Source organism: Equus caballus, chromosome 2 (genome assembly GCF_041296265.1).
Source record: "Equus caballus isolate H_3958 breed thoroughbred chromosome 2, TB-T2T, whole genome shotgun sequence".
In the NCBI taxonomy this organism is placed as follows: Eukaryota; Metazoa; Chordata; class Mammalia; order Perissodactyla; family Equidae; genus Equus; species Equus caballus.
The window spans coordinates 46,305,802-46,321,149 of NC_091685.1; the positions used below are offsets into that span (position 1 = coordinate 46,305,802).

Consider the following 15,348-nt stretch of genomic DNA (forward strand, 5'->3'; position numbering starts at 1 on the left):
TCCTGACAACTTCAACTGTCACTTCCTCCAAGGAGCCTTATCTGACCTCCCTGAGCAGACCTGGCATCCCCCACCCCCACCCATGCTGTCCCACGATGTGGCTTCTCCCCTGCGGCTCTTCTCACTTTTGCAGGGTTACAATTCCTCCTGTGACTATTCCACCAATGCCTGTCCCCCACTGGACTAAAACACTAAAAAGGCAGGCCAGTCTCGCTTGAGCCCGCCCACTGTGACCCCAGGCCTAGCTCAGCCCCAAGCACACAAGGGGAACTCAGCAAACGTGTTGAACGAGTAAAGGAAGGAAGGAAGGAAGGAAGGAACCATGCTCAGGGAGAGGGAGAGAAAAGAGCCCACCGTGGCAGCGTGTCCCGAAGGGAAGCACAGAAGGCTCCAGAGCCAGAACGAGCACATTGAACTTGGGAGGGAGGGGACATCTGAAAGTGAGCTCAGGTTAGGTTTGAAGAGTGGATTCACCAGGCAAAATGGGTGGGGTCTGGGGAGAGACGGTTTTCCGAGCAGAGGAAGCGAGCGTGCAGGCAGGAAGGAGCTAGGGGAGCAGAGGGTGAGGGGAGAGGGCAGCGGGGCCAGATGAGTCTGGAGAAGGGCAGTGGTGGGCGACCTCACAGGACCTCCTATACACTCATCCAACAAACCTGCACTGAGAATCTGCTGTGTCTCAGGCACCGTGCTGGGCCCCACAGGCCATATTAAGACCGTTGGTCTTGATCCCGGAAGCAGTGGGGAAGCACCGAAGAGCTTTAGCAGGGGCACAGGCCACCACTGATAAGTGATCGCCCAGCTGCCATGGGCATTATGGGCCAGAGGAGAAGCGTGGACTGGCTGGGAGGCTTGGCAGTCTAGAATTAGCAGGAATGGCCACTGATTGGACGTGGGCAATGAGAGAGAGAGAGAGAGCTGTCAAGGACAGCCTAGGTGTCAGGCCTGAGCAGCTGGGAGGCTGGCGTGAGGGGGTTGTGGGTAGCAGAGCGTATTTGGGAAGGGAAGTCAGGGGTTCCCTTTGGGATGCTAAACTCTGGATGGCACTGAGAGACCACACCAGGCGCACTCCAGCAGTGCCGTATGTATGTCGACTGACACTAACCATAAGCACCTGGAGAGCCGAAAACTGGCTTGAGGCAGTCAACCCCTGGTTTACGAGAACTTTGAGCTCTGAAGGATCCAAAACAAAACCAATGAACCCAGCTTATTAGGAAACCAATTTCGGCGAAAAGGAGGCAGGTTAGGTGTTTCATATGGTAGCGCTTTGATTTTTTTCTTAACAGCTGGCGGTGATTCCATTTGTTTCCTTTTCAAATGGATTTCCTGCCAGTCCATGTTTGTCTTTTCCCTTCCGTGTGTGCCATGGGAAATAACACAGTGAGAAGCACAGGCCAGGAAGGAAGAAGGATCCAACTGCCGGGTAGGTGAACGTGTGCATGTGTGTGCACGTGCGTGCATGCGTGTGTGTGTGTGCGTGTGCGTGCATGCGTGTGTGTGTGCGTGCATGCGTGTGTGTGTGTGCGTGCATGCGTGCGTGTGTGTGTGCGTGTGTGTGTGTGCGTGCGTACGTGCGTGCGTGCGTGCGTGTGGGTGTGTGTGTGTGTACACCAACACTGCATATGTCTTCACTCTGCCAAAAGCAAAACCCCATGTGCAGTCTAATTGCAGGTCTCCACCAGATTACCCAGGGGTGCATTTCTAAAGAGAAGGCAGGGGCTGGCCCAGTGGAGCTAAGTTCATGCGCTCTGCTTCGGCACCCCAGGGTTCGCTGGTTCGGAGCCTGGGCACGGACCAATGCAGTGCTCATTAAGCCATGCTGTGGCAGCGTTCCTCATACAAAATAGAGGAACATTGGCAAGGATTAGCTCAGTGACAATCTTCCTCAAGCAAAAAGAGGAAGATTGGCAACAGATGTTAGCTGAGGGTCAATCTTGCTCACAAAAAATAAAAAAGGGAGAGACGGCAGTCTGCACAGCAGGGAAGAGCTGGCAGGATCCTTAAGCACTCTCACTTTTTCTGCACTAAAAAGAGGCATCAACTGTATTTCCAGGCTTTGAGGGAGTCATTCCACAAGAGCAGAGAATGTTAATGCTTTTGGAAGAGAATGTGAATCACGCTCTGCTATGGAACACTGCACGGAGGGGCCCTCAAGCAGTACGTGAGGCCGCAGCACAACGTAGTTTACTTTCAACCTTTGCAGTTTGGCTTCTGACAAAACTGCTTAATTTAAACGTTCTCATGTATAAAAAGAAAAATAATAATAAAAAAAGGAAACACCACTCTCATTTCTTTGCAAGGCCCACGTGTGGTTGCTGTGTGCGCTTATGAGAAGGCTCTGCATGGTGCAGTGTGGAGGCCACTTCCTGGAGAGGAGAGGCGGCCAGCCATCCGAGGCTAGAGGGGAGGGCTGGGCATCCCTCAGCACCAGGAGGGTTCTGTAGCCCACCATGTCCTTTTCTGAGGCACACATCCTAGAGCCTAGAAAATTGGGGGCCTGCAGTGTTTAAGGGCAAGGCTGGATTTTCATCTTTTTTTTTTTTTTTTTGAGGAAGATTAGCCCTGAGCTAACTACTGCCAGTCCTCCTCTTTTTTGCTGAGGAAGCCTGGCCCTGAGCTAGCATTGTGCCCATCTTCCTCTACTTTATATGTGGGACGCCTACCACAGCATGGCATGCCAAGCGGTGCCATGTCTGCATCTGGGATCCGAACCGGCAAACCGCGGGCAACTGAGAAGCAGAATGTGCGAACTGAACCGCTGCGCCACTGGGCCGGCCCCTGGATTTTCATCTTTATTTCTAAGACTCTCAAAAACTAAGTGATCATGTGGCTTTAACACACCTCCCTTAGGTGACAAGGGCCAGGACGTTGCCAGGGGCTTTGGAAAGAGGACCAGGCAGCTCCCCTGTAGCCCGGCCTCACTGCGGCAGAGGAGGGGTGCACACAGGCATGTGGGTCGAGAGGCTAAATGCCACGAAGAATGTGGCTGTTCCTGGGAGAGCTGCCAGTAGAAGGAAGAGTGGCCAGCTGTTGTCCATTCCTACCGAGGGCAAGGGGGCTTCCCAAGGCAGGGAGAAGGGGGACAGGGTCAAGGGCTAGGGTTCAATGGTGCAGCCAAACTAGTCCTAAGCCAGGCCCCACCCAACACGCCGCCCCGGCCGGGCTCATGGACCCCTGCCCCCCCCACCCCAGCCCCGTCTTCCCCCCTCCCCCCGCCCGGAGGCCCAGCCCTCACTTGCATATGGGGAGTACAATGGAACCACCGCAGGGGCGGGCAGCTCAGCCCCTTACAGAGGGTGACGAGGGCAAAGGTCCCCAGCAGCAGGCACGGAGGGCCCCCAAGCCTCGTGGCCCCATCTCCAAGAACAGAGGGCTTCAGCCCAGCTCCCAGTGCTCGGAAACCAACTTCAGGAAGATTGGCACTGAGCTAACATCCTTGCCAATCTTCCTCTATTTTGTATGAGGAACGCTGCCACAGCATGGCTTAATGAGCACTGCATTGGTCCGTGCCCAGGCTCCGAACCAGCGAACCCTGGGGTGCCGAAGCAGAGCGCATGAACTTAGTTCCACTGGGCCGGCCCCTGCCTTCTCTTTAGAAATGCACCCCTGGGTAATCTGGTGGAGCCCTGCAATTAGACTGCACATGGGGTTTTGCTTTTGGCAGAGTGAAGGCTGGGCCTGGGGAAGTAGCCTCTCCTGCAAGCGCGAAAGAGACCACCGCGGACAGTCCCTTCCCGCCCACCTCCAGACGCGTGGCCTGGGACCGCAAGGAAAGTGCCCCTCACAAACATGGCCGCCGCCCCTCTTAAACGTGGCCGCCACAGAGGCCGCGAGGGAAGTGCCCCTCACAAACATGGCCGTATGTCCCGCCCTCTACGTAAAGCGCCCGCTTTGTTGGGTCACGTGCCGGCGACGCCGGACTGTGATTGGCCAACCCTCTGGGGACGTCAGACGCCGCGGCGTGGGCCGAGGAGTGCCGGTTGCAGCTCTGCTGGAAAGTGTTGGGCCGGGTGCAGGGGCTCGGCGGCGGCGCGGGGGGCGGCAGCGCGCCGCTCACACTCATGAGGAGCCGGAAGGTGAGGGGCCGAGGCCGGGGGGGAGGTGCGCCAGAGGGGCGCCGGCTTTCTGGGGAGCTGAGGAGGAGCCACGGACTCCTCGGGCCGAGGGGCGGCCTCTGCCTGGGCCTCACCCCGTGTTGGCTGGGGGTTGGGGGGGGGGGGTCCCCTGGACCACGCCCCCGGGGAGGAGGTCCCGGGTCACGCCCCTGGGAAGGGGGGCCCATTACTTCCGGGACTGGAGGGCTCCCAGGTTACGTCCGGGGCTGGGGCCGCCCCCAGGTTACGCCCCGGGATGGGGGGCCGACCCCAGGTTACGTCCCGGGCTGGGGGTCTCTTTCCAGACCTGGTCTGGACTCCCGGCTTCCCAGTGCTGCCAAGCCGGGCGTTAGTATCATTCCGCCGCCCCCACCCAGGCCCGAGGTCGCTCAGCACGCCGCCTGAGCTTGGCGCCAGTTCCCTCGTGCTAGGTGGGGGGATGAGGGGGGGGTCCCCGCAGAAGGCGATGAGGAGCGAGGGGGGGCGCCCGTTCCTGGTCCTGGGTAGCCGGCGAGGGGTGTGAACCAGCGGGGGGACTGGGACACCAGCACCCCCTGCCCAGGGAGGGTCGCTGTGGCTGTGGGCCAGGCTCATGGCCTCCGGGGAGATGGGAGCTGCACCCGCGCTCTCGGGGTTTGCTCAGAAGGAGTGAATGTCCGCTCCTCTGCTCGCACTCTTTGCAGCTCTGAAGCTGTGTGTCTCCCATGGACGGCGGGTGCTTGGGTGTCCCTGGGGTGGTCGTGGGTTTTTTCCCCAGCCTGACATCTCTGCCTTTTGACTGACTTGTTTAGCCTGTTCACATGCAGTGTTATTGACATAGTTGGATGCACATATGCCGTTTTATATTTCGTTTTCTTTATATATGTCTCTGTTCTCCTGTTCCTTGTTTCAGTGGATTCAAGTGAATATTTTCTAGTATAGCATTTTAATTTAATGACTTTTTTCACTATTTTTTTTAGAAGAGTTTTTTCCAGTGTTTGCTCTAGGTTTAACCTATACATCGGAACTTAGTGGAATCAGCTTCAGATTTGCGCTAGCTTAATTCCAGAGATACAGAAATGTCACTCCTATATAGCTCTATTCCCTTTACCTTTTTTTTTTTTTTGAGGAAGGTTAGCCCTGAGCTAACATCTGCCAATCCTCCTCTTTTTGCTGAGGAAGACTGGCCCTGAGCTCACATCCGTGCCCATCTTCCTCTCCTTTATATGTGGGACGCCTACCACAGCACGGCTTGCCCAGTGGTGCCATGTCCACACCTGGGATCCGAACCGGCGAACCCTGGGCCACCAAAGCAGAACGTGCGCACTTAACCACTGCACCACCAGGCCGGCCCCTTTACCTACCTTTTTGATGTGTTGTAAATATTACATTTATCATTGTTAGAAACCCAGTAATTCCTTGTCATGATCACTTTACCATGTGTAGTCATTGCCTTAGACCAGTTCAGCTTTGCTCCCTCTGCTGGACTGCTTTGTGGTGCTATTGGCAAATTGAGCACATTGTGGATACCTTCTATCCATGTCATTGTATACAGTTCACAGAAGGAGATAACGTTTGGGAAACTGTTTTCTGTAAGGGCATGGTTACCTTTACTCGTGCTCTCTTTTTATCTGTGGATTTGAATTACCATCAGGTGTCACTTGCTTTCAACCTAAAGAACTTCCTTTTAAGGTGGGTCTGCTGGCAACAAATTATCTGTTTTCGTTTATCTGGAAGTGTCTATCTTGCCTTCATTTTTGAAGGCTAGCTTTGCTGAATATAGGATTCTTTGTTGGCAGTTTGATTCTTTGAGAACTTTGAATATGTGTGAACATCTCCACTGTGGTCTGGCCTCCATCGCTTCTGCTGTGAGGTCACTGGTTTATCTGTTGGGCCCCCTGGTGAGCGGGGAGTCATCTCCCTCTTGCTTTCAAGATTTTCCCCTCGTCTCAGCATTTGTACAGTGGTGTCCATTTGTGGATTTCTTTACCTTCATCGTAGTTGGAGTCCAGTTCTGTGAGATTCCTGGATGTGAAGGTAGTTGTGTTTCAGTAAATTTGGGGAGTTTTCAGCCATTATTTCTTTGCATGTTTTTTCTCTGCTTTCCTCTCTGGTACTCCCATTACACGCATGTTGGTACACTTAATGGTAACCCACATTTCTCTAAGACTCGTCATTTTTCTTCCTTCTTCTCTGTCTCTTCTTCAGCTTGTGTAACCTATCAGTCTATCTTCAGGTTTCCTTGATCTTTCTGCTGCCAGTTCATGTCTGCCGTTGGGCCCCCCAGTGAATGTTTTGTTTCAGTTATTATACTTTTCAACTCCAGATCTCCATTTGGCTGTTTTTTAAATAATTTCTGTATTTTTATTGATATTCTTTATTTGATGCAACATTGTCATCAGAGCTTTACTTTTTTTTTTAATTTTTGGGGTTTTTTTTGAGGAAGATTAGCCCTGAGATAACATCCCCCGCCAATCCTTCTCTTTTTTTGCTCACGAAGAGTGGCCCTGAGCTAACGTCGTGCCCATCTTCATCTACTTTGTATGTGGGACGCCTGCCACAGCATGGTGTGCCAAGCGGTATGTAGGACTACACCTGGGACCCGAACTGGCAAACCCTGGGCCATCGAAGCAGAAGGTGCCAACTTAACTGCTGCGCCACCAGGCTGGCCCCTGATCTTTACTTCTTTAATTGTGGTTTCTTTTAGCTCTTGAACATGTTTATAATGGCTTCTTTGAAGTCTTTTTTTGGTAAATCCAAATCTGGTTCCTCTCACAGGCAGTTCTCTTACCTGCTTTCATTCTGGTGTATGGGTCTGCTTTCCTGTTTCCTTGCATGCTTTGTAAGTTTTGTTAAAGAGGGACATTTTAAGTGATCTATTGTAGCAACTCTGGGTATGGGTCCTGTCCCGTCCGTCCCCCAGTTGTTGTTGTTAATACGCTTGGTTAATTGTGTCGCGACTGGGTGGATTACTCTAGTGCAGTCTGTTCCTCTCCCACAGCGTGCCGCTCTGATGGTGCTCCTGGGGCAGCGTTCGGTGCGCCCTTAGTCACCCAGGGAGGACAGTGGTTTTAGGAAGGCCCTCTTCCTCTCTTTCTCTGACCGCACCCAGCTGTTAAGCTCCATTATTGCCAGCTGATTACTCAGTTGTTTTCAACAATGACCTGGGGCATAAATTGCTCTACAAACGAATCCAATCACGGTCTGGCTTCTTTAAAGGAGTGGTTTCTAAGGTCAGTGTTTGATCTGTGTTCTGACCCCAGGAGGGCTTCTCCGCTGTGTTAGTCCCTGGCACTCTCCAGCAGACTAGCTGTCCTACTGTTTATCTTGATTTTCCTCCCCACTGCCTTTGACCACAACCTCTGCTGTTCCTGAGAGCTCCCTCAGGCACAAACTTCTCCACACTCCCTGCAAATAGAGTCAGTTCCTTGGGAAGAGATTCAGAGCTCTCTGTGTTGATGCCGCCTCTCCCCCAGGCAAAATCTCTGAACCAGAGTTCTGTAGCTGGGGACAGTGACATACTTCCGTGTGACACTCCTGCTCTAGGAGCTGTGTGCTCAGGGGAGGGTGACGCTGGGCAGCAGCCTGAGGTCCGTTCAGCTGGCCTCTCCTAGCCTCGAACCACCGCCTCACAAGCAGGGGCCGGGGTGACGGCCCCAGTAGAGCCTGTTCCACGCGTGGGGTCTGGGCAGAAGGGCCACCCCCGACCACACTCAGGACTGCCTCACTACAGACAGGACGAGGGCACAATGAGAAGCACCGTCCTCCTGCTCTCCGGGGCAGAAAGCCCTCCCAGAGTCGGGGGGGGGAGGCGCCGTGTGTTCCTGTCTGTGGCCTCCCGAGCTCAGATACCACAGCTCGCGCCTTTGTTCTGAATTTGTGTAGGTGTTCTTGAGCAACCCTTTCTTCATTTGCCGTAGGACCATTGCCAGTCTTTCAGTGGTGGTGTTGACTGTGTAGGGGGGAGGAAGACATTTCCTCTACCCGCTGTGGGTTCTTCTGGCCGGAGAATGAATTAAATTCACATGAAACAGAACAACAGGAGAAAATTAAACAAAGCCTGATAACATGCATACATGGGAGAGGCTCAGGCAACCGGAGCAACTCACCAAAATGGCTGAAGCCACCACCTTAAATATCATCTTCAGCTAAAGACAAAGGAGGATGTTGGGGGTGGGGGGAGTCAGTTACAGGAGGTTACCAGACAAGCACAATAAACAAGAGTAAGGTTATTATTGCAGATTTAAGTCCTTGCCTTCCACATTGATTAAGAGTTCCTAGAAATAAGGTCATCCCCCCTTCTTCCTGGTACAGAGGAGGAGACACCTTTACAGATGGAGATTTCCTTTACAATGTAAATGTCTCTTAACAAAGAGTAAGTAAATTCTACTTTTCAGTTTCTTTCCCGTCTGCAGATTTTAAAAGTAATCAGGCCAAAATATTCCTCATGCCAAAGAGACATATTTTGGGGTGGGTGGCCAATTCCAGTCCCCCACAACTGCACTTTACCAGTGTCCCTGGGAGGGGATCAGCAGAGCTCCTCACGCTGTAGTTTGCTCTTTTCCTGCCCTTTTTGGGAATCCGTATTTTTGTCTTTGACGTCCGAGTTTTTAAGCAGTCTCTTGGACGGAAGAAGACCTTGATCATGGAAAGTTTTTTATTTGGGGATGTTTACGTGCAAGCAACCAGGTTGCCCAGGTGAAGAGCGACAACTCTCCAAGTTAGAAGAAATATACTAGATTCTTGACATTTTGGAGCTGGCACCTTGAGATAGTTTTACCCATGATTAAACTAAAGCCAAAATGCTACCAGATTAGCCTCTTGCAAATCTAGAGTGGACGACAGGTGGCCTGCTCAGGTTTCTTTGACAACCACAGCTCCCAGGCCTCAGCCCAGGCCTACCGAGTTACCTCTGCAGAGGGGCCTGCACCCTGGGACTTCAGAACCACACTTCAGAGATTATGGTGGGAAGCATCTGGAGCACGCTGCCCCTAGAGAAGGAGCTGGCCAGGCTAGAAGCACAGAGCTGGGAGGGCAGGCTCCGGGTTCAGTCCCTCTGCAAGCAGTGCAGCACTCCTGCGGCCGGCTCTGGGAGCTCATATCTGGGGAGAGCCTTGGGGGACGAAGCAGGGAGAGAGGGACTTTGAGGCCAGACATCACTTGTGTCAACTCACGCAGTTCCCCACCACTCCGTCTTCACCCGAGGTGGGGGTGCTGCTCCTTTTCACGCTGTTCAGGTGCCGAGCACAGTGCCTGCTCCATCAGCACTCGGTGGTAGCGCAGCCGTCGTCATGCCAGTCCTCCCAAGAGAGCTGAGCACAGCCTGCGCAAGCACGTCCATTCCCCACCATGGAAGGGACGGTGTTGGGGGGCACTGGGTGGGATTGTCCTGTCCCTCCCAGAGAGGCTCAGGAACCTCTAGGCTCAGATCCTTCGGTGTGAGATGATGCAAGCCCAGACCCAGGCACACCACGGCAGCAGGCCCTTTGCCTGGCCTGGCACATCTTGTTGGTACTGCATACAGCTGGGTGGGGTCTGCTCCTTCCACGGGTTGCTACATTTTCTTTCCCTCCTTTTTTTTTTTTTTTTTGGTGAGGAAGATTCCCTCTGAGCTAACGTCTGTTGCCAGTCATCCTCTTTTTTTTGGTGAGGAAGCTTAGCCCTGAGCTAACATCTGTGCCAATCTTCATCTATTTTATGTGGAATGCTGCCACAGTGTGGCTTGACAAGTGGTGTAGGTCTGCGCCCCAGATCCAAACCCACAAACCCAGTCCCCTGAAACAGAGCGCACCTGACTTAACCACTATGCCATGGGGCCAGCCCCATCTTTCCCTCCCTTTTAAATGCTCTCCAGGAACTGCATGGTATCCTGCAACCTTGACGAGCTGCCCCCCTCCAGGGGCCTCTGAAGGCATCGCGGGCTGTGGGCTGCCCGTGGGGGTGGATGAGACGCCATTGCCAGCTTTCTAAACTAGCTGCTTTCCTTTTTGATTTCTCTTCTCTTATGTTGCGTGCAGTGCCCTTCATCCATCCACTCTGGGGCCCAGTTCCAGGGCCCGTCCTGACAGCTGTTGTCAAGCCTTTCACTTGCAATGCCCTACGTTACTCCCTCTCTTTATCACTCACTGTCATTAATTTTCAAGTTTTAAGTTAAGCTTTAAATCTATTATTTTCCAAGTGTATGTGGTATCTATTCTGGAACAGAAAAAGGAATTAGTGGAAAAACTGATGAAATTCAAATCCAAGCAGTCGTTTGGGTAACAGTGTTGTAGCAATGCTAATTTCTCAGTTTTGACTGATGTACTGTGGTGGTCTCACATTAGGGAAGCATGCACGGGAACTCCCTGTACTATTTCTGAAAACCTAAAATTATTGCAAGTAAAATTATTTTAAGTTTTCTTATTTTTTATTAATTCCTTTCTTGTTATTAGAAGACTTTCCTTTGCGTTCAGAATAAATTTAGAGGGGGACCAGTTTGCAAATGTTAGGATTAGTCACATGGAGGTTAACTGCTTTAAACTGATAGAAGTAGGACTGTTCCCGCCTATAATTTGAAGGAGGGAGTTAGGAGCGCAAGAGTTGGCTTTTGTTTTTTCATGTTACCTTTTGCCAGAACTTAGACACCATAGAAAAGTTCAAGAACTTCTGAGAAAAGATACGTGCTGCTTATTCTAAATGCGATTGAAGTTGACTACTATCTATTAACTCATAAATGGAGGTTCCTAGAAATGTATAGGATAAGGGGGACAAATTGCCACAAGCTTCCAAGATCGTGGAGAGGGTAGATCTTGCATCTTAAACCCAAACAGAATTTTGTTTGAATTTGCACATTTAGGCCACAGGTATCTTTCCATAAAGATGATAAAACCATGGCAGGGGGAGGGACCCTCTTCACGTTTTTCTTTAGTTAGGAAATCTCCATCTCTCTGCCCATGTTCCTTTCACGAGAGCACCTTCTAACTGGCCTCTGGATCTGGTCTAGCTCACAGGTGGAGTGCGGTCCTCAGCGCGCCTAAGAGCCCGGAGTTGCTCAGCCAGGTTGGCCTCTGCTCAGGACGTCGACATCACCACGTCTGCCGGGACAGTATGTCAGGTGAGCCTCGTGACCACGAAGACCTTGTGAATCTTGACTGGCCTGTGCGTTTTTGTACAGGATTTTCACTCCGAGCTGCGTTGTGTTGGAAGAACGTTGAGTGTTGCTAAAGTACCAGAGGCACGTGTGTCCACGCATGCAGTGCTGTAACTGCTTTCAGAAAGCTGCGCTCTCCAGTCCAGGGCTTTGCTTTCCGTGTGTTGGCCCACAGGTGGGCGTGTGTCTTGGACCTGGTCTCCAGGTGTACCTTGCGGCCTTCTCCTTCCGGTGCAGTCTTCTGAGTGATGCTGGCGGTGCCCTGCTCTTCACCCCTGAAGGCTTTCAGAGAAGGGAAAGTGGGCTGGGAGAGGAGCCCTGGCTGCCGTTCAGCATGGTGCAGCTGTGGTGGCCGGGCAGGCCAAGCGCCCAAATTGGCTCGTGAAGTCCATTTGCTTCCTGGAGCCCCAGCCCAGGGGTGTGGTTGGGACTTGGTTTTACACCATCAACTAGCAGAGTTTCGCTCACAGTCTACTGCTCATTGCCGGGGTCCCGCCCCGGCGGAGTCCAGGTTCCTGAGGGATAGACGGCGTCGGCGCAATGAGGGGAAAATAAAGGGGACGTGAGACTTGTGTTGGTGTTAGCAAGTCCGACTTTACTGTGCACAAGTGTCGTTTATATATTTTTCAGGATTAGTACAGAAATAGTTCTACAAATATTCTCAGAGAGATAAGGAAGTAAAAAACGAGCACAAGAATATTTATTAGCATTCTGTTCTATAGAGCATAAGGTTAATGGTAGTCTTCTCCGCAATTAACTAGTGTTTGTTGTCTCTAAGCTAAAGGAGATAGGTACCTAGGCGTCTGTTGTAATTCATGGTAAAGTTAAATCAAAGAGAGAAGGTCCAGGCCTCCGGACAGGACAGCAGTCCGTCTGGTTGCATCCTGGTGGAGCCATCCCTGCCTCCCTCAATCATTTACGCCATTAGTGTAGATGGTTAATGGGAACAAAAGGCGACTCCAGGGTGTCTTATCCCCAGGGCTATCTGCCTTCTCAGCCGGGCAGTTGAACATCTTTACTTTTTCGCGCCCTTTAGGGGGTGGAAGCATTCCTTTGTCTTTTAGATTGTAGAGCTAACAGTCCCTTAAGTACACTGCCGGAGAAAGTATCATTTTGTTAGTAAAGTAAAGGGCTGAAAAGCTAAGCGAAACTATATATCTTCAGGAATAAAAAACAGAAATAAGTATAAACATAACCTTGCTAGGAAGCATGCATATAATTCAGAAAATATCAGGGGTATCGGCTGGCCGTTCTTCACCGAGGGGCATTCTTGCACCCCTCGGCCCTTCTGCTCATCAATTATTTATTATTTATTGCTTTTAGGAGAAAACCTCTATAACATTTTAACAGAAAGCAGAAGGTCAAGAATAATATATAGATACTTCTTGATCATCCAATTAACCAACAAACTTAGAAGGACGATGCATATGTATATTTAGACAAAGAACTGGAGGGAGAAGGAAACATTAACCAGACGGAGGCCATAAACCTGATTCGACATCTTATCTGGGCAGGATTCCTTTCTGCTTGTCTCAAATGGGACTGTGTGCTCCTCCATTAATTAACTGAAAAATATCTTGAAAGTTACCTGCAGGTGGTCACATTCTCTTACTATATCTAATTTTCCCAGGAGGTAGTGCCTCCCAAGCAGCCACCCAAAGGAGTGAAAACTGGAGCTTAAGAAAGGAAAAGGAATGAAGGGCAATTAGAAGCAGCACAGGTTTCAGAACTATGTGAGGGGCTGGCCAGTTATTCTTCACCAAGGGGCGACCCTGCACCCCTCAGCGTTAATCGGCTGGACCCTGTCAAACAGCCGATCAAATGATGTAGCCACGGCTCCCAGCAGCTCATTAAAACTGTGTTGGAGTCAGTTTTCCACATACTTGTTGAGCACCTACCCCATGCCATAAAGCAGAGATCCCTGCCTTCACGCAGCTTACATTCTAGCAGAAAGGAATGGAGCTGGATTCTTTTGTTAAAAATTTTTTTTTTTAAGATTTTTTTATTTTTTTTCCTTTTTCTCCCCAAAGTCCGCCAGTACATAGTTGTATATTCTTCGTTGTGGGTCCTTCTAGTTGTGGCATGTGGGACGCTGCCTCAGCGTGGTTTGATAAGCAGTGCCATGTCCACACCCAGGATTCGAACCAACGAAACACTGGGCCGCCTGCAGCGGAGCGCGGGAACCTAACCACTCGGCCATGGGGCCAGCCCCTTCTTTTGTCATAATTTTATCACTTGTCGTACATGCTTCTGAGTTCGCCTCAGGAAACACAGCTCCCCTGGGGAAACGGCAGGTGTGGGAGCCGTGCGGGGTGTGTCTAGCTCCACCCGCCGTGTGGGTCCTGTCCCTTTTGTGGGGGACCGTGAAATGGCACTATGGTAGGAGCGCTGGCTGCAGCGTCTCCATTGTTGAGACGTGAGCGGGCGCTCCAGCCTCTGGGCTTGAGACTTTCTGTGTGCTGTCCTCTTTGTCCTCCGAGATGTGTCTGGTTTCCCCTCATCTTTGTCTTCTTGACAGACTTCCTTGTCACACAAAGCCGCCGACAGGCGAACCTCCAAGAAGTTCAAGTGTGACAGAGGTCATCTGGTGAAATCAGAGTTACAGAAGCTGGCCCCTAAGAGCGCCAGCGCCGCTGAAGCCAGAGCCCCTCCCGCGAGCGCCTGTGAAGCCGCGCCTCGGGGGGCTGCGGAGGACGGCGCGCAGTCTGCAGAGGAGGCGGCCGTTGCTGCGCAGCGCTGCCGGGGCGTGCGCGACGCCTGCTCGCCAGAGACTGCGGAGCTGGCCCTGCCGCAGCGCGGCGCCCCTTCAGGAGAGGAGTCCGCCAGCAGCCCCGCCGCGCGGGACGGGTCGGCGCCGGAGCCCCAGCCAGCGCAGACGCCCGCCCTGCAGATGGATAACAGCGTGTTTCTCGACGACGACAGCAATCAGCCGATGCCAGTGAGTCGCTTCTTCGGAAACGTGGAGCTCATGCAGGTAAGACCCGCGGCTGCTCCTCAGCTGCCCCACCCACGTCATGTGCTCCCCACTTACTGCATGTCAGTGTTGCTTTAATACCAAGTCAAATGCACAATCATAATTTTAACTCCGAAGGAGAAAACCAAACATTTGCTCATTTCGGGCACTCCTTCCCTCTCCCAAGCTGGGACTCGTTGCCATGGTGAGCGGCTACTGCAGGCCCTGTCTCTGCCCACAGCCCTCGGGTGGGGGTGGGTGTGGACAGGCTGTCCCTGGACCCTGTGCAGGGTTGTGAATCGTGCCTATGGTTTTGTGAATAGCTACCCCACGCTTGCTGGGCTCCTTTTGTCTTTAACCCGCTGCCTTTCCCTCAGTCGACCTGATAGGGAATGAACCGTCCTCAGGAGAGAGGTGCTCTGCCTCGGTCACTTCCCCGTCTGCAGGGGAGGGCCATCCTGCAGGACCCAGCCCTGGGAGAGGGCCGAACCACCCCCAGGCGCTAACACGGGGTCACGGTGACTGAAGCTGGCTGACTCACTGGATGTTTCCTTCCCCCAAGGACCTTCCACCGGCGTCTTCCTCGTGTCCCTCAATGAGCAGGCGAGAATTCAGGAAGATGCATTTCAGAGCCAAAGACGACGACGACGACGACGACGACGCGGAAATGTAGAGAATAAAGTATACACGACGATTTCTTTGCATATTCAGTATAGTTAACAGTTTGACAATTGAGCAGATTATGGGATTTGTATAAAATTTATCTCCAAGAGAACATATTCTGAATCAGACTTCAAAACTGACTCATGAAAGTCAGCAGTGCGGAACACCGGATACCTTTGGGGAGAGCGACACATGTGAACTAGTGATCTTTGAGAGTGGGTGTCAAGCTGCTGTCTCCACACGGAGCTATTTTCTCATGTCTGTACATATGTGATGATGGTGAGTACACTGAGGGGGCTTGGGGTTAAATGAGAGAGATCTTTGTAAAGAAAACTCTTCACTTAAGCTCTTTAGTTTTGAAAATATGCAAGTTTATTTTCCTTTATCAAAATTTGATCATTCTTGTGATTGATTTAATGCCAGTTCTTAAAGAACTCTTCTTTATTTCTGTATATGAAGCTAATGTTTACCTTATAAATTTTGCAAAATACATATGGGAAAGAAATAAAATATATTTTAAAAATATTTCTAAA

General features: G+C 51.6%; 1 protein-coding gene across 1 annotated transcript; it reads left to right on the forward strand.

Annotated features, from left to right (window-relative positions):
- Window positions 1–3,927: 3,927 nt before the first annotated feature.
- C2H1orf174 (chromosome 2 C1orf174 homolog) lies at window positions 3,928–15,348 on the forward strand. Its single transcript, XM_001497240.5, has 4 exons — window positions 3,928–4,073; window positions 11,053–11,163; window positions 13,718–14,173; window positions 14,715–15,348. Exons 1-4 carry the CDS (start codon window positions 4,059–4,061, stop codon window positions 14,823–14,825), a joined length of 693 nt encoding a protein of 230 aa, XP_001497290.2. The 5' UTR covers window positions 3,928–4,058; the 3' UTR covers window positions 14,826–15,348.

Coding starts and splice junctions, on each gene's coding strand:
- C2H1orf174 (XM_001497240.5), top strand. Junction 11,164..13,717: donor CTGCCGGGACAGTATGTCAG/GTGAGCCTCGTG, acceptor TCTTCTTGACAG/ACTTCCTTGTCACACAAAGC. Junction 14,174..14,714: donor GAAACGTGGAGCTCATGCAG/GTAAGACCCGCG, acceptor CCTTCCCCCAAG/GACCTTCCACCGGCGTCTTC.